Raw genomic sequence first — 18,339 nt, 5'->3', positions numbered from 1 at the left:
TACTTCTTTCGTGTTATATTAGTATTTGGACAGGGAAATTGGAATTGGTGAAATTGATTGAACCGCTATTTTCTTTCTTTCAAAAGACACTTTATGATTTTTGTATGAGGTAGATCTTTGATTGTCTGAACAGACACTGTCTTATTTTACGTTCTGGAAAGACGTTCTTCCTGTGATTGAAGAAATTTTTATATAATTTTATATAATGTAGAGAGCCTTTTAACAAAATTCGAAATTTTGATTTAACATATTTTTATATAACATTTCAAAGTAAGCTATTGTATTAATTTTCTTGAAATAGAATTGTTTTCGCAATTAATTAATAAATAATTACTATAGAAAGTGGATGTATTATCTGACTAAAAGCAATTTTATTCTATTCGCAGATAGAACTAAGAACCCCGTAATCTCTTAATCTTCAGAAACCATGGAAGACAATTCTTCACAACTCGTATTATTCCCTTCGTACTTCTTAATTACGTTAATGGATCGATCACACTCGCTGTGAAGAATATTAAACGCGAATGACGAACGGGGAAAACGTTCGCCTCGAATGCTTTTAATTAAACGAACCAGGGAGACTGATGAAAATTCGATCAACACAGTGTTCACAATTAAATCCCTTGGCGGAAACGGAAGTAGAACGAGGAAAACTCGAAGGCTAAAAGCTGAGAACGCTCGAATCTGCTTAGAGGATCAGTTTATCTCGCGAGCTTCGAAGGGTTTACTTTGATGCGAAACGTTTTCCGCTTATCGTTCTACTTCCTGTTGCTCGGAGCTGGAAACAGGAGCCGCATTTCTCTCTTCGTGTTCCTTAATGCACTAGATGGTAATTTTATGATACCAAGTCTCTTATTCGAACGAATGATCTTACCGAAAGTAGGTTACTTGGAAGATTGGAAATTGTTTATTCTTACTTGGATAAAATTCTAAGATTAACTGCGAAAACACTTTTCCTATTTAACAAAACGATCCACATAATTCACAATTAAGGGAAGCTAATTAGAGTAGGTCCTGTTAGTCGCAATAACAGCCTTGTGTTTCAATCGATTAATCCGATCGTCAACGTCAAAGGGCACGCCGTTAATAGATTATCGAGATTTTCGTGTGCAACGTGTCGCATTAACGAATGACTTGTTGCATCGTTAAGATAGCTTAATTGTCAAACATCAGACAGAACTGTAGCCATTTGCTGGAAGACTAATGCTTTACCCGGCCTACTGGATAAGTGATCCATGGTTTGCGAATCTACTGCATTGCAGGTGCAATGTAACAGCCGTTGCATTTCTTTTAGTGAAATAATTAACTAAATAATTTTTCAAGATATTTATTGTCAGTAATAATTAGAGTAGAGTCGAGTCAGAATTCTTCGATTCGATTTGGATTGGATCGAAATTATTCGGTTCGGTTCGGTTCAATTCATTTCAGTTCGGGTCGCATCGGAATTGTTCGACTTCTCAATGTTATAGTAAAACATTTCAGTCTTTCTTTTCCCAATTCCTTGAAAAATGAAATATATTCATCTCGATCACGCCCAAAGGCGTACTTCAATCAGAAAAACGACGTTTCATCGATCCAACGATAGCGTGATCGTTTCGATCATTGATTAATGAAACGTCCGGCGTTTGATTGATGGCGACATGGTTCTATCGTTTCACCGTAGTTCGTACCGCACGCGAGATACATCCAACAGCACTCTTCTATTTTCCTCTTGGAAAACTTACCTGTACGTGGTGACCTGGAGATAGAAGCCAGAGGTAGATTTATCGTGGTGCGTGGGACGACAGGTTGCACGAAAAATCCTGTGGGTGGGTTCCCCTGGTAACAGCTGAAAACGTGGCCGACCAGGGTGCACGCCTCTTTCATGGATGCACACCTACTCTGACCTCTTTGTATTTCATACGAGAGTTCCAACAATCTCACGGAGAGAGAATTGAAATTGTTGAAGTTAGCAGATGGCACCATCGTGAACGTGATGTTATTCTCTCTGTTAAGAAAGTGGAGAAATATTTAGTTAGTGCGAGAAGTGCAACACCTTGTTTAAATTTCATTAATAGGTGCTGAGAATGCAAAATTCTTTTCTCAAAGAATTTGAAATTTTCTTGAAGAAGAAATTTATATTTTGTAAACTCTCAATAGGAAATTTATTGAAATTATTTTTTTTATTTTAAAAATTTGGCTTACAACACTTTGGAAAATAACAGCTGATTTATAGCTGAAGATATAGGAACGATTCACTGGTGGTGCGAGGAAGAAAAGACTTTTTGATATTTCAGTCGCCGCTCAAAGAATAACCTGTCAACTGGATGCAATCTACTTCGGGAACGAGAAATCCCGTTAAGAAAAGATTGCTGCTCCCTGAGGAGACCGGGAACACTGATTCTACCGACGAAATTACACACGGAGTCGCATGATGGATTCGCCAAGCTGCAGTTCCCGTTTTCTTCGTGCTTACGGTCAAAGCGACCGCAAAGTTCATAACGTTGGAGCAGCACGAAACATTCGGTGACGTTTCTGCCGTCAAAGAGAACCTCGAAATAGCTGGAAGCCTTTGTTCCAACTGGCATTAAACTATGTATACACGACGAGATCGTTTTGTGATCCTAACAGAGAAACACTGAATACTTTTTCTCCCCGTATTTTCGCTATTTTTCGAGCATCTTGTTAACGATAACAGTCTGTCTGTTAAACACTTTTGTAATTCTATCAAAGTTCTCATGAAAATGAAAAATCTTTGTTCACTTGTCAAATGACCTAGAGTTTTATTTAATAGTTGGGCGAACATGAACCTGATCTACTTCTCTGACTAAAAGTGTACTTGTTCTACTTATATGGTTACATTCAGTGTCGTCATTCAGAGAATCTTTTCTACCAAGGATTTTTTGACTGCAAAATATTCGAAGAATAATTTTTCGAGGAGCAGGGTGAAATTTCGAAAATGAAAATACAGTACAAAAAAAATGACAAATGAAGTACAAAATTAAATTAAAATTATGGTCCTCTTCAGAGCTCGTCAATCAAAAGGGGTTAATTACTATTAATAAATAATTACCAGCTTAAGAACAAAATATTTTCTTACTTTAATATTAAGTTTTCATATTATTATAATAGATATACAAATTAATTTGGTGCTTTTATCATTACGCCCTTTTAATTATTATTTTAAATTTGAATATTTTCCTACACCTTTGTGTATTTGCAAAGTGGCTATAACTATTAAAAATATATCTTGAAATAAAAAGAAAAGGTACAGAATTAATTTGTGCACCTAATATTTATGGGGGTACATAAATAGTAGTTAACACTTTATCTACATTTTCTTCACCTCATAAATTATTTTTGATAAAATTAAATTATGTTAAAAATATAGCCTCCCGTAACCATAACAACACACTGTTTCCTCAGAAAGCTGGGCTGGGAGCGTGGTATGCAGTCTGTAACTGGAGCTCTCTCGTTGGCCTTCTTCCTGGGTTTGATTTACAAGAGTGCCTCCCTCTATCATCCTCAACGACGAGCCATGTTACACCTGAAAAATCAACGTGGCAAAGTGAAAGAGAAGAAGTCCGCTACCAGGGTGCCCAGGCAACCATGGGTAGACCTCAGCCCTCTGGGTAGTCGTCCCGTCAGGATGTTAATGTTAGCTGCAGGAGCTGCTGGTTTCGGCCTTTACACTCCTGCCTTTTACATCGTGAGTACCCTAATTACCATATATTCTTAGACGTAGACAGCTTCCTCGACTGTTCTTACAATTAGCTTTAACCCACTCAGAAGTACCTGTTTGTGATGCAGATATTAATTGTGAGTGAAATTTTCGTTTTGCTATCCGGTAAACACTTGGAATCCTAATTTCTATTTTCATATTTTGAAAGTGGTTCGCCATTTTGTAAGCTGAAAATTACATTTATTCCTTTAAAAATAATTAATCTTTCATTCAATCATTGCCTTTAAAAAATATTTACATATTTTGGAATTTTATAAATTTGTAATTTTTGAATTTGGGAATTGTGAAACTTTGGAACTTTAGAGTTTTGGAATATTGGAATTTTGGAGTTTACATATTTTCACTTTCTAAGGCGACTAATTATAAACATAGGATTCCCACAATCAAATTGTAACATTGATACAACAAATCCACGCCATCTCAAAGACTCGGTTCTCCAACACGAAGCACTTCAAAAGCAGCTCTGTCCCTAGGTTCAAGCTGCCAGAAGCACGCCTATACGACCAGTTGCAAGGGGAATCATAGGGGAGGTCGCAGTCGTCAACTTCGTTATCCAACGAAGTCTGAACAAAGTTGACCGGTTTACAAACATATAATCGAGATTGACCCTACTAGTTGTATACACGTAGGTCGGTGTTTCGTAGTTGTACCTAATCTGTACGCTCGCAGGTCAGCTCAATATTGTGTGACCAGCCCATTTCAAACAACCCATGCACCATGAAACTTGTAGCTGTGTAAGCTTTTCTGTTAAATAACTTTTCGAAGTTCACTTTACTGACGATCAGTTTTTCCAATATTTCCATAAACACAAGTGAAAATTTTAGTGATATGTTGTTTAATTCAGAATTAGAAACTATTGCAAATTTTATATTTCACTATTTTTACTATCCATGATTGCAAATTAATTCCCTGTTTATTTTTTAAATGGAAGACTTATTTTCTCGCACAACTTTTCAAATACATAAGGGTGGGAAAATATTCAAATTGAAAATAATAATTAAGAATTAATTTATCTATACATCTAATACCTAATACGAGTAATAAGTTAATTAAAAGTGATGAATTCATAAAAATTCTAATTTTACCCACATGGGTATCCTATGAGTACAAAAATTCCATTGGAACTCAAAGAATACTTATAGGTCGTATGATAACAATATAGACTTTACATTAAAACCCATGGAAGAACAAAGTGTATGAAACAATGAATTTGTAAAAGCTCCCCAAGGCTCTATTCAGAAACGTGACAACAGTAACACGACTTTTTTAACAGCAGTTTTACTAGTACCATGTTTTGCAAAGCGAAGTCTACATGGGTTGAAAATGAACAAGTGACCTTTCTGTGTTACCTGTGTCAGGAAATTGTCTCTTGGTGGCTTCTAAACTCTCGTCGTCTGTCTAGGTCAATATAGATCTAGGTAACCCTTAGGGAGCTTTTAGGGATTCAGACAAACCTCCACTTTCCTTTTCTATATTTCATACTGTCCAACATTGATCCGGCTAGTTAATGTCCACTTTGTTATAAATTTCTAATGCAATAACTTCCTAAAATAGACGATACCTCTTCTTTATGAACGCTGGAACGGTTCACGGGAATGAGGGGATTAGAAGCCTCAGTTTTAATTGGAAGGCATAAATTTGTCACTGCATCTCATCTTTCTGTTCATTTATTTTTGGAAGGTAGATTTTCAGGCGGCGCTGAGTAAAGCATGGGGGATAATAGGTAAAATAATTTTGAGGAACTCTGTTCTAATGAGCAACATCCCTTTCAGGCTGTGCAGGGCCACAAAGACGGTTTAGAGGCCAGTGCTGTGGTGCTTTTGCAGACTTGCTTGGGTTTGGCAGCAGCCCTCGGTTGTGCGGCTTGGGGAGTTGTAACCGCTAGACCATCTGCGCAGTGTCTGGTGTCCAGGCAATACCTCTGCCAGGCGGCGCTTCTAGGAGTCGGTTAGTATACATGAAATTGTGGTCTTGTAGGTCGTAGCATACCCTTAAATTAACCAACCCCTATCCCACTATGAATCCATGTAAAAAATTACAAAATAAGGAAAGAAATCATTAATGAACTTCGTGAAAAAAATTTCTTGCCCTATATTTTTAACCATCCTGTACACATTGTGGTGGAATAGAAACGGGTTAGATCCTTGGCCATCGCTCGTGTTATGCTTTCGCCTAGAAAGGTTCGTCGTCCGGAGGTTTCTAAACGTATAGCCCTCATTCAAGTCCGGGGTAGACTTTCTCTACCCCTACCAAGGCTCTATCACCCTTTTGAAGCCGGCGAGCTCTTCGAGTGTCAGCCGTATACACGTCTTTGCCCCTCATTCAGCTGGCTTACCCTCGGCTTGACTAGAGTTCCCGACACAAAGTATTTTCCATTCTGTCCCGAGACCACCCTGTCTCTACCGAGCCTGATACTTCGCCACCCTTTCCATCCCTTTCGTCCCGGTGTTCTTTACCTTTGGCCACGGAGGCGAATATCGCGGATAGAAGGCCGTTGCAATCGTTAATGGGCTTGCCTCTGGACAGAGGAAGCGCATTTAAAACTCGACCGACGGAATCGGAACCGCCTCGAAGCGGTTTTGTTATCGAAATAAACTGATCAACCGATTCTCCAGTTCTTTCAATGGTCGCGGTTCAATCTGTCGTTGGTCTCGGTGGAATATATTTTTCTGTTTGTTTCTCTGGCGGTGAGCTTTAATTGGATTGCTGATCGATTTCTGAACGTAGGTAGAAGGAGGTGAATTTGGTTCTGGATTAATTATTGAATGTATTTCTGTCGTTGAAGTTACACCTGGATTGATTTCTCTTCGAAATTTTTATTTCTATTTCAGTTAACCCTCCGTCGGCGGACCATGGAGAGAGCCCGAATTTTAAATGTTATTTTGTATTTCATTTTCTATGTTTTTCACTGTTTCTTTAGAAATTATTAACTGTTTTGTTGAAAAATTATGTATTTAATTTTAAGTTTCGATCTCGATTGACCCAGACTTGGTTGTGCGAGTGAAAAATAGAAATTAGATAAACATTCGACGGTTTAAAAATTCATGACTCTAGCTCGGCAACGACAATACGTAGACGCGGACGAGTTGGAAGAAGGGTTGAAACGCAAAACGTGCGAGCAAAAATTCCATGGAACGTAACTCGTAATCAGTGGAGAACTGTATTTTCATCCACGTACACAGGCACGCGCGAGCTCCACGATACGCGGAGCGTCCCTTTTTCACGACGAAAAAGGAGAGCTGACAACCAAGAGCTAAATATACAACCGAGAAGTCCCAAGCCCAAAAAGCTGCTTATCCCTGTCCTGTTGGATCGAGTTTACTGCTGGCACTACTATTCACCTGCCAGCAGATAAACCATCCGGGAAAAAGTTTACCTATGTATTTTCCTTCGTTTTTTAATGAGACAAACATTAATGCATTTTGTTGAATTAAAGAAATTATTTATCGAATAAATGTAAAGCTGTCATGAAATACAATATGATGGAATTTGATGTGTAAACTTTTCATGATATCATCTTTGTCATTTTATTTTCATATTTATTTATAATCGTATTATTCAATAACAATGAATTGTGTGATAAACCATTGTTATTTATTCAAACAAAATTTTTACCGAGTTCACTGTTGTTGTATTGTTATTATCTCGACCATTGTGGAACGATACAATTGCATGGAGAGCTTAAATCAGTAACCAGTTATCAATGATAAAGCAGCAGTGATAACGTTCAATTTGTAAAATGAAAACATTCAAAATTTCAGGAAATTCTGTAGAAATCGTAATTAAGCTATAAATTACAATTGTCTGAGTTTTATGAGAGAAATAAAATGAGCACACACATTTTTGAATTCAGGTTTCGTAAATACATACTAGGTGTGTGCAGATACCGAGCTTTTGGTCGGGTTGGGTAAAGATCAGGTCGAGTCGAGTAATAATCAGGTCAGGTCCTGTAATGATAGGGTTGAGTTAGATCGAGGCGAGTAGTGATCGGATCAGCTGAGGGTACTGTATTCGGGTACACGTGTCGAGTTTGGGTCCCGAAATTATGGGTATTCGAACAAGTTTATGTATTGGACAAACTTACAGGGTCCCTTTTAAACCCGAATTTGACCCGAATTTTCAGATACCCGCATACCCCTTATATTATATTGAATTTGTAATGTGGCTTATCAGTGATCCCACGGCATTTAATGAATTAATGTCAGTGTGCGCTATAATGGACGTTCTTTTTCATTTTCACCCTCTTCGCCTCAGCGTCATCATCATCGCATCTCAGACTCTCATCATCATTCTCACCCTATTCTTAACTACTTCTCAACATCTTTGTCTTCCACTACTTCGTCGCCTACCTCATTATCTCAGTTTGCTAAGTCGTTCATCCCAAAGGGGATTAAAATCGTCATAGAAAAATCTTAACCCCATCCTAACCTGTTCCACATTCAACCCTTTTCAATCTATCGTATGTACAATTCATTAATATATTTGTTAAAGCGTATGGAAGCGATTAAATAGCTCGATAGGTTTCCTATCGATATTCCACCTATTAATTACATACGGTCTATCATGATATGGTGTTATGTAGGCTTAACGGGCTACAGAACACCGTTTCATTGCTTTATTTCCGATCTGCGCTAATGACCGTGCACGGTAAGAGGATTACGAAATAAACTGTGGCTTCGCTACTAGCTGGGATCTCTGTGTTGAAATATAAATGGCAATCTTGAAACGTCCATACTGGATGTACCTCTGTTCACCATACGTTTATATCCTGCCACTCTCTGCAACTAGAACTAGAACTCGCATCATCATTTGTTTCAAAATGTATGTCTAACACTCTGTCGTTTGTTAAAGCGACTGTATGGAAATTTCTATTTATATGGAAAGTTATTTCTGGCTTTGAATAATATTTTTAGATGGAAAATACTATACTAATATGCATACAGTAACTTTAGGTTTTAAGAATAAGGAAAATAAGGTAGTAGGGCAGGGGTCACCAAACTTTTTAAGAAACGGGCAGGATTGAAATTTTTTAAAACATGGAGTATCAAATCACAATAGAAGAATCCTTGTCGTGTATTCAGAACCAAATCATTAAAAAAATATATACTGATCGAATTCAGGAACCTCCTCCTTTTTCTAAGTTGGTTAAAAATTAGGTTTTAAGGATAGAAAAAGTAGATTAATAGAGTACGGAAGGTAGTATAACAAGAAGTGGTAATATAGCAAGAGTACTATAGTCTACTATTGTAAATCTATCAGAGCACTATATTCACTCTACTAATACATGTAGTATAACCAAGGCACCAAGGATAGGAGGTAGAGTGTAGTAAGATATGGAGAGCTTACTGTACTCTACTAGTATAACCCATCAACAGTACTATACTCTACCATATACCCTTCTAATATAAATTAGATTGAAGTATTTTAAGCATCTCTGTGTTTCCTATTTTAAAGCTATAGCTCAAGTTGCACTGGGCAGTGTGCAAGGTTACCACGGACTGGTCTTGGCGTCCGGACTCTATGGCGCCTCTCTCGGTGGGGCTCTTTATTCTCTGAAAATGCTGGCTCTCGAAAGACTGAGGGCGAGACACTTTGCACGATCCTGGGCGCTCGTACAAGCTGCGGAAGCTCTACCTATTCTTCTCGGAGTTCCTCTTACTGGTAAATCGCTTTTATTCCTTGGTTGACAGTGGCCCGAAGAGATTTAAGAGAGAATACACCACAGCTTTCAGTACAAGTACCGATGACATCGCGATCCTTTCCTATCTAACCGAAGATGTTGATCTTTCAAAGTAGCGCGAGTTTGGTTCTGTTTGTTTGTTGTTTTCCACACCGAGTACACGCTTTGCTGTTCGTTGGAGTTTAGGTCAACGAGAGTCTGGCTGTGTACTTGGTTAAGTGGAGTGTACTACCTGCCATTCGACGATTAAGTAGTACACAAATAAACGTTTGTTGTTTGAGAAAATCCTGCTAAAGAGTCGACGAGGTAGCAGGTGTTTTAGATTTCAAGGTTCTCCTGACTGGAGGATAGGAATCCCTAGGATCTAGGTTCTAACATCAAGGATCTTAGTTCTATTCTAGTGTTGATTTCTAATCACACCCTGAATTCTCTAAACTAACTCATCCTAATTCTTGGATTACAGGTTACATGAACGCGAACAGCCCAAGGGTGGGTTACTACGCGTGCACTTTAAGTTCCTTGTGCGGTGCAGCGTTACTTTTTCTGGTCGGTTGGGGTCGACAACCAGTATCACCGGTTCTACCAGGGTCGCATCTATCGAGCGTGAACGTCCCGCCGCCGTGTGCCTGTCCACCGCCACCCAGGCCCAGGTTACCCAAGTCTCAGTCTCTTCACGTGCCGTTAGACGTCGAAGAGAACCTACGGGAGAGGGAGATGGAGAGGATGCACACTGCCGATCATTATTATCAGCCACAGTTCTACGGACCTCTGAGACCCAGCAAGAGCGTACCAGAGGGTCTGAGCCATCAGGACTCCTACAGGAGTCGACCGAGACGTCATCGCGACGTCACGGTGATCGAGCAGATCACTACTAGCGTCTAATAGATCAATTCGAGGAAAAGATACGTTCGGAGATACGGTGATACTTAGCTGTGATTAGATGTTGACGTACACAGCAGTTGTTGGTTGTTGTACCCTTTGGTTGGGTCTAAGATTATTGTTTAGATCGTGGAAAATAATGATAGGAAGTCATAGATCATTCGTGACATTTCGTACGAGTCCTTTGGATCACTGACAAACAGGAAACTCGAAGGAAGATGGAAAGACTAACATCAGCAGGAAGACTCGTGGAACTTTACGACCTCGATGGAGGATTTTTACGAGCGTACAGAATTCAGGACACTACTGCCTTCGCGGAAACATAAAATCGTGTGAGGAAAAAGAAATCTCGAGAGGATGTTTCTTGTTTGTAGTCGAATCATTCGTTTACCTACTTCGCTGCCGTTCTTTGCTTCTCGATTACATTCCTGTTCGTATAAGTTGTCTGACACTTGATAAATCTAGACGTTACTCTATCCTAAATATTGCGGGTACCCGAACCTCAGGTCGGGTCGGGTCGAATATCAACTTGGTACTCGAACTGCTCTCAAGATCCGAAATTCAATTCGAGAACCAGCACTGCATCTTTCAGATCTACCTTAAATTCTTAAGTTTGAAAGTATTTCTATATATTATCGGATGTAATTAAGTTTAGCGTCTCGAGTCAACTTTCGGTCCCGAAATTACGGGTACCCGCACACCCCTGCTAAATAACTTTTTATTAAAATTTTATGATACAAATGAATTACATTAATTATTACTACTTATTTTTGTTAATTTATGCAAGTGTCCAATGAATCGTACAGGAGGGTGTACATTTCCAATATTGACGATTAACCTCCGTTAAACCAAAAGCTCATTACGTCGCGCTATTTCCATAGAACCCCATTAAGGTTGATATTGCTCTCTAAAATTCGACAATTATCGCACGGTTTCGTGGAAACTGCATAATCCCAGACTGGGTCTGGTTCGGTTAATCGAGACGATCTTTTGTGCATGCAATATCCGTGAACAATACGAGCCGCTATTATCGTCGACTGTGTTCGAACGCACACACGTTTCTGTAGAGGACGGTTGACGTTGAAATCTCGCGTCATCGGAAATTCTATTGAGCCGAATCGGTAGATGGACCGATTGGCAGATGCCAGGCCAACGGTGCGTGTCAACATGGTCGCGTATAAGATTACGAGCGGTCGAGTTACCCGGATCGCGTTTGACTACCGGGAAATTTCGAATTTAACACCTATCACCATTGTTTGCCGGGTTTGCCGGGAAGTGGATAGCTTTTGGTGAACGAGCACCAACCACGTGGAACTTTACGTGTGATTTTCATCTGCTTTTGTAGATCGATGATACAGGAGTCTCTGTTGCTGTATGGAGAATATCCGATGATTATTAAAATTGTACGATTTCAATTATCCTTATATTGGAATAATTATCGTTGAATTTATTGGGTATTTTGTTTATGTTTAAAGGATATTAGTAGTTGGTAGTGTTATGTGGGTACTCGATAATTCAGGTCGGGTTCAGGTCGGGAAATTGCGGGTACCCGAATAAATTTATGTGCTGACGAACTTTTAAGACCCTGTCCAATCCGATTCGACTCGATCATTACCCGACCCGACCCTATCATTGCCCGATTCGATCCAAGACTTATTATGGTAATTAAAAAATTTATTTAAGAAAAGAATTACTGCCAAAGAAATAATATTTTCCATGCAACAACAGAGATTCATAAACTGTGGTCATGAAATGATTAAATCAAAATCAGATAAAGTATTAAACCCCTTTTCAAAGAAAAGGATCCTGAGATTAAATTAAATATAAGATGTTAATCAAAATAATTATTAAATCTAAAACTGAGAAAGATGAATAACGAGTGTTCAGGGAAACGAATCATAGACTGTTGACGTATCATGAAGAGGTTTTATGTTCTTCACCAATTAACGGCGAAAAAATGCTATTAATAAAATGTAAATGGAATTTATATATAGTCTATCTGATCTATAATAATAAGTTAGGGAAATACATTATTCGTGTTAATGATTTTCTTAGTTACATTGTTATTACGAGGGAAGTATCTATTCATTAATTAATCACTGTACACCGTTTTAGTTTATTTAATATTAAAAATTGAGAAAAGGAGCTGCATTGAAAGTAAATTAAAATTTTTTAACATAATTAGTGTCTTTCTGTTGTGATCACCAATGGATTGATATTTCTCTCTGGCGTGTGCTCACAAAAATAACACTTAGAGACTTAAAAAATTGAATTGAAAGGTTTATGTTGTTAGAAGAAAAGATATATACATATGTAAAGAAGGCGGAGCTGGTCTTCGTCTCTGTTCGTCGCACGAATCGTTAGAAATTTCGTTTTGCGTTTTCTAATATACAGTAGAAACCTGGAAAGTAAGTACAACTTAGGAACAATTATACGCATATTGTAATCTATAAGAGAAGAAAAAAAAAATTAATCAAAAAGGCTCTCGTCTCGAAAAATCAGCTGTAATTTGTGCATATACAAAGGTTCAATTATAGTCTCTATTAGAGAGAACAACTGTAACTTTTATCCAAGTATTTGAAAAATGAGAAACAGACTTCGTAAAAAATATTGTACACTCTGTAACAAATATTCTACTTATCATTCATTGAACGTTGTCTCGAATTCTGATAGAAATTCCAGTATTCTATGAAAGAGAAATTTCTTATCGACTGATTTTCAAGTCAATATCAACGTTTTACCGGTGCCTTTCGTTCTGTGATTAAAGAAAATTAATATTACTTTGAATTTTTAACTCAAACAGCCTTTCGAGCTACTATATCTTTAAAAGATTATTTTAAACTAAAGTTACCCTAAAAGTTAGTTCGTTAATTTATTCAAAATGAACTTGAAGAGTCTGAAATAGTAGTTCTTAATTGGCAATTATAATTCTAAAGAAAATCGCAGAAGTAATGAAATAAAATTATTATAGAAATTATGGTACCGGTTAAAATTAGAAATCTTTTATTCCTATTAGCGTGTAAAACAGAGGCGTCATGTTAATGATGCCTTTTTCTAGGTATGGAGCTTTGTCGCCTCCTTCCTTTTTTTTTAATAAGTAAAAAAAAGATTTTACTTCTTTTTTTTTATTAATGTAAATGTTTCTGGTAATGTAAAGTAAGAATGAATCTTAATTTTGACGATATTAATACTAAAAGTAATTTAGAAAAGGAATAATATAATTTTCAATGATTAAATATCATATTAAATCGCAGCCAAAGGGTTAATTTGTTGTAATTTTTAATTCTCAACTGTAAGGTCTGGTATTATATGCCCCTAAGCCAGCATTTGGTTTCACAAGAGCTACCATACCCTACTTGACGCCTCTGGTGTAAAAGAAAGATCAATGATAAGACTTTGATACGGTAATTGGAAATGGTAAAAGTAATTAGTACCTGATTTCGCTTAGGTAGAAAAAGAAATTGTTAGTTCGTCTGAAAGATCCCAAAACCATTTACAACACTCTTCGTTAATTCTCTATGGTGAATTATTTGTATACTGCCAATTTTTATAGAATATCGCCAAATATTCTTCGATGCACTCGATCTAAATGTAATTTCATGGAAAGCGTAAAATAATTCCACGAACCAACTGATACATCTTAGAATTAATTACGTACACGTGTTTTTTCGACAATTTACTGTATTTGAATGGAAACGAAACCGAAGACACGGATTTCAATATTCTTAAAGTCTATCTTTAATTACTAGACAATGAATTGAGATCCTTCATTTTCGATTAAAATTCCAAACGATTTAAAAGAAACGTAAGATTTCGAGCTTCTTTTTATAAAGCATGTACAATACTTCCCTTCTTAGCACCAATTCTACCTGACCAGAGTCTTTTTTAATCTTTGCGAATTTTCCAAAAAAGTTACCTGTCTATGGTACTTCGATAGTCACAAGCTTTGGAACAGAATTTCGAGCTACGATTCTCAAGAAAGCAAAACCAGTTTTATACCTCGTAGCAACTTGGAAAGATTTTTTAAAAAATAGACCACTTTCTCTCCCGATTTCCATTCGTGTAATTACTATTTTTATTATTTACTATAACGTGACTAAATGTACGCTTAAGAGTTAAAGTGAGACTATCGAGGAGGTAGAAGTGAAAGAAGCGATTCGAATGATGGTTTATGGAACCCTTTCGCTACTGAAAATCATTATATCTATTGAATTTTCATAAACATTAATAGAAGATTATACTCGTTTGTCTATTGAGAGGACAGAAATAGTGAGATTGACTAAGAATATTTATTTCTAATTTACTTATATTTAATTTAGGGAATGAAGAAAGTGAAAACCGACTGAAACTATTACAGTATTATAGTACTACCTCTCTAAATGGCACAAATTTGGGTGGCGCCTTGCCATTTAGAGAGGTATTCATTTTAGATTTTATTTCTAATTTATGTATTTTTGATTTGGTGAATGACGAAAGCGAGAACGACTGAGAATATTATAGAGTCACATATTACCTTTATAAATGGCATGAACTTGGTGCCTTGCCACTTAGAGAGGTATTTATTTTAATATTTATTTCTAAATTACTTATATTTAATTTCGAGAGTGTACAACGTGTAAACGACTGAAAATATTGCAGTATTATAATCTTACCTTTGTAAATGGCATAAGCTTAGATCCACATTGTACCTCATAAAGAGGTATTCATTTTAAAAGTTAACAGTGTTACCTATCCTCCAGTTTGCTTATTTTTTATTTGATCAGCGATGAAAATGAAATATAGCGAAAACGATTGAAATATTATAGTATAAACTCTGTAAATGGCAGAGGCTTAGGTCAGCGCTTTACCCTTTAGAGAGGTATTCGCTTTAGCATTTGACGGTGTTATCTATTCTTCAATTTTATTAATGACAAAAGTGATAGATGCAATACAGCATAGTCTAATTAAAAATATATGCACTATTTGGCCAAAATAAAGTAGCGAAAGGGTAAAATAAAATTGTTTGTTCACTATGAACCACTGTATAGACTGACGGTATTAGAGTTTCGAAATAAAAACAGAAAGGTGAAGACTTGCCAACAAGTATTTGCACAATTACGATAGACTTCGAGATGGAAAGTCAGTTGGACATCGACTTTCCCGAGACTCTTGTTTAGGTGTATTTCGAAGAATTCTCTTTGATAAATGATGTACACATATACATACACATACACGATGTATACTTAATTCTTGTGAAAAGCTTGATGCAAACCGGCGTTCACGAAACTCGTGACTTCTTTACGTTTTAAACGGTACAATGGCACACGAAGAGGTCTCTCAATTACGAAGCGTTGAGCATTTTGTAAAAGTTTTATAAATAGTTCTATGTAGTTGAACAGCTGGACCAATAAAGTGTATATCCGATTGTACGGATCAATTAATTTCACTGCTTCCCATTTTATATATAGTGCGTCTTGAAAACAGGAATGTGAAAAGTGAGATGAAACGAGTTCTTTATTTTAAATTAACCGCCAAGAATTTTCTTCTCGTGCACTCTATAATTAAAACTAGCAGATTAGGAGATTTTCAGTAGGTAAATTAGGAAAATATCAATAGACAAGTTTGCGGAATTTCTGCAGGTAATTCATGGTGCCTACGTATATTTTCCATCTCACTGCTAGGGGGCTCTACAACCCCCTTACCATTTTCATGTGATTTATATCACAGTCGTTGCATTAGTAATTTTAATAGAATAATTAAACAAAATTTTGGAATATACTTACACGAAAATGTAAAGAAATGAACAATTTAAATAGATATAACAATAATTTTATTAATAAACAATTGTAAAATATAAAATAATAATTATATAAATATTAACAAATATCAGATAGAAATAGTTTTAAAAAAAAAATATTTGCAGCCACTGATTCGAACAAAGGTAGCTGGATGCGGCACCCTTATCAACCGTTCAACATAGAACGAAGTGAAACATCATCAGTCTTACAGCGGCCGCCGAGGGGTGCAGATCTACCTGCTAAACATACGTATACCCTTATTTTTTTTCTGCGTTCATTTAATTTGCTGTATTTATCTTCTTAGCTTATTGAATAAACTCCTTAGGAGGACGAACGTGTTGATTTTATTACTCCCGTGTGCATCCTCTACTTCCCTGATTCCTTTACATCTCTGCACCCCTTATAAATCTGCATTATTTACATCCCAGTATTCCATACATCACCGCATTCTTTACATCCCTGCTTTCTGTATATCCATACATCCTTTATAACTCTGTCACCCTTACACCCATGCATAACTTACATCTGAACATCCGTTACAACCCTATCTTCATCATATCCCAGCATCCCTAACATGTTTGCATTCCTCACATCCCTGCTTTTCTTACATCCCTACATTCTTTCTATCCCTACATTCCTTACATCACTACATCCCTTACATCCCTGCATTCTTTACATCCCAACATTCCTTTCATCCCTACATTCCTTACATCGCTTCATCCCTTACATCCCTGCATTCTTTACATCCCTACATTCCTTACATCACTACATTCCTTACATCACTACATCCCTTACATCCCTGCATTCTTTACATCCCAACATTCCTTTCATCCCTACATTCCTTACATCGCTTCATCCCTTACATCCCTGCATTCTTTACATCCCTACATTCCTTTCCTCCCTACATTCCTTTCCTCCCTACATTCCTTTCATCCCTACATTCTTTTCATCCTTACATTCTTTTCATCCTTACATTCATTTCATCCTTACATTCTTTCCATTCCTACATTCCTTACATCGCTTCATCCCTTACATCCCTGCATTCTTTACATCCCTACATTCCTTTCATCCCTACATTCTTTTCATCCCTACATTCTCTTCATCCCTACATTCCCTACATCTCTCCATCCCTTATATTTCTGTATCCCTTACATCCCTGCATTCTTCACATATTTGCAACATTTTTATGCAAAATCGTGCAAAATTTAGTTCCCTTTTTCGCCACCAGAGGGCGCTGATTCGACCTCGAAATTTTAGTTCACATTTTTGCCGCTAGAGGGCCAAAAATTGAGCATGATTTAGTTCCTTTTTCCAAAACCAGATGGCGCTGATTCGACATCGAAATTTTAGTTCACATTTTTGCCGCTAGAGGGCCAAAAATTGAGCATGATTTAGTTCCTTTTTCCAAAACCAGATGGCGCTGATTCGACATCGAAATTTTAGTTCACATTTTTGCCGCCAGAGGGCCAAAATTGGTGCATGGTTTAGTTCCTTTTTCCGAAACCAGATGGCGCTGATTCGACATCGAAATTTTAGTTCACATTTTTGCCGCCAGAGGGCCAAAATTGGTGCATGGTTTAGTTCCTTTTTCCGAAATCAGATGGCGCTGATTCAACATCGAAATTTTAGTTCACATTTTTGCCGCTAGGGGGCGCTGTTTTTCGAAATTTTCGCGAAATTCTAACTTACCTTTACTTACCTTTACTTACCTTTATTTACCTTTACTCGAAGCAGTCTTTATAATATATTTATTATAAGGAATGTAGGGATGAAAAGAGTGTAGGGATGTAAGGGATGAAGAGATGTAAGGAATGTAGGGATGTAAAGAATGTAGGGATGAAAAGAATGTAGGGATGTAAGGGATGAAGAAATGTAAGGAATGTAGGGATGAAAAGAATGTAGGGATGATAAGAATGTAGGAAGTTAAGGGATGAAGAGATGTAAAGTATGTAGGGATGTAAGGGATGAAGCGATGTAAGGGAGGTAGGGATGAAAAGAATGTAGGGATGTAAGGGATGAAGATATGCAAGGAGTTTAGGAATGAAAAGAATATACAGACGAAAAGAATGTACGGATGAAAGGAATGTAAGGATAAAAAGAATGCAGGGATGTAAGGGAAGCTGAAATATAACGGACCGGGGGATGTAAAGGAATTCCGCAGGGATTCGGGGCTGGGGCCCCGGTCTCCACTGCACGCGGCCCGAGGGATGCCGGCATCGGGCGTGGCCCCCGATGTCGGCGGAGTTTGGCACATGGCGGAGGGTCAAAGCACCCTCCTTACT

The 18,339-nt window shown here is 37.4% G+C and overlaps 1 protein-coding gene across 5 annotated transcripts in view; it reads left to right on the top strand.

The window, feature by feature from the left end:
* Nucleotides 1-16,037, top strand: part of LOC117605192 (monocarboxylate transporter 10) — an 80,332-nt gene extending 64,295 nt beyond the window's left edge. For all 5 annotated transcript variants that reach the window (XM_034326207.2, XM_076688009.1, XM_076688008.1 and 2 more), the window contains 4 exons: nt 3,406-3,688; nt 5,494-5,668; nt 9,176-9,382; nt 9,865-16,037. In XM_034326207.2, the coding sequence (XP_034182098.1) occupies nt 3,406-3,688; nt 5,494-5,668; nt 9,176-9,382; nt 9,865-10,283 (1,084 nt within the window). In that variant the 3' untranslated portion in view covers nt 10,284-16,037. The remainder of the gene's footprint in view (nt 1-3,405; nt 3,689-5,493; nt 5,669-9,175; nt 9,383-9,864) is intronic.
* Nucleotides 16,038-18,339: the final 2,302 nt, after the last annotated feature.

This window comes from Osmia lignaria, chromosome 3 (genome assembly GCF_051020975.1).
Source record: "Osmia lignaria lignaria isolate PbOS001 chromosome 3, iyOsmLign1, whole genome shotgun sequence".
NCBI classification, from domain to species: domain Eukaryota; kingdom Metazoa; phylum Arthropoda; class Insecta; order Hymenoptera; family Megachilidae; genus Osmia; species Osmia lignaria.
Note: the sequence above shows the minus strand (reverse complement) of the source record. Positions and strands in the feature narration are given on the sequence as shown.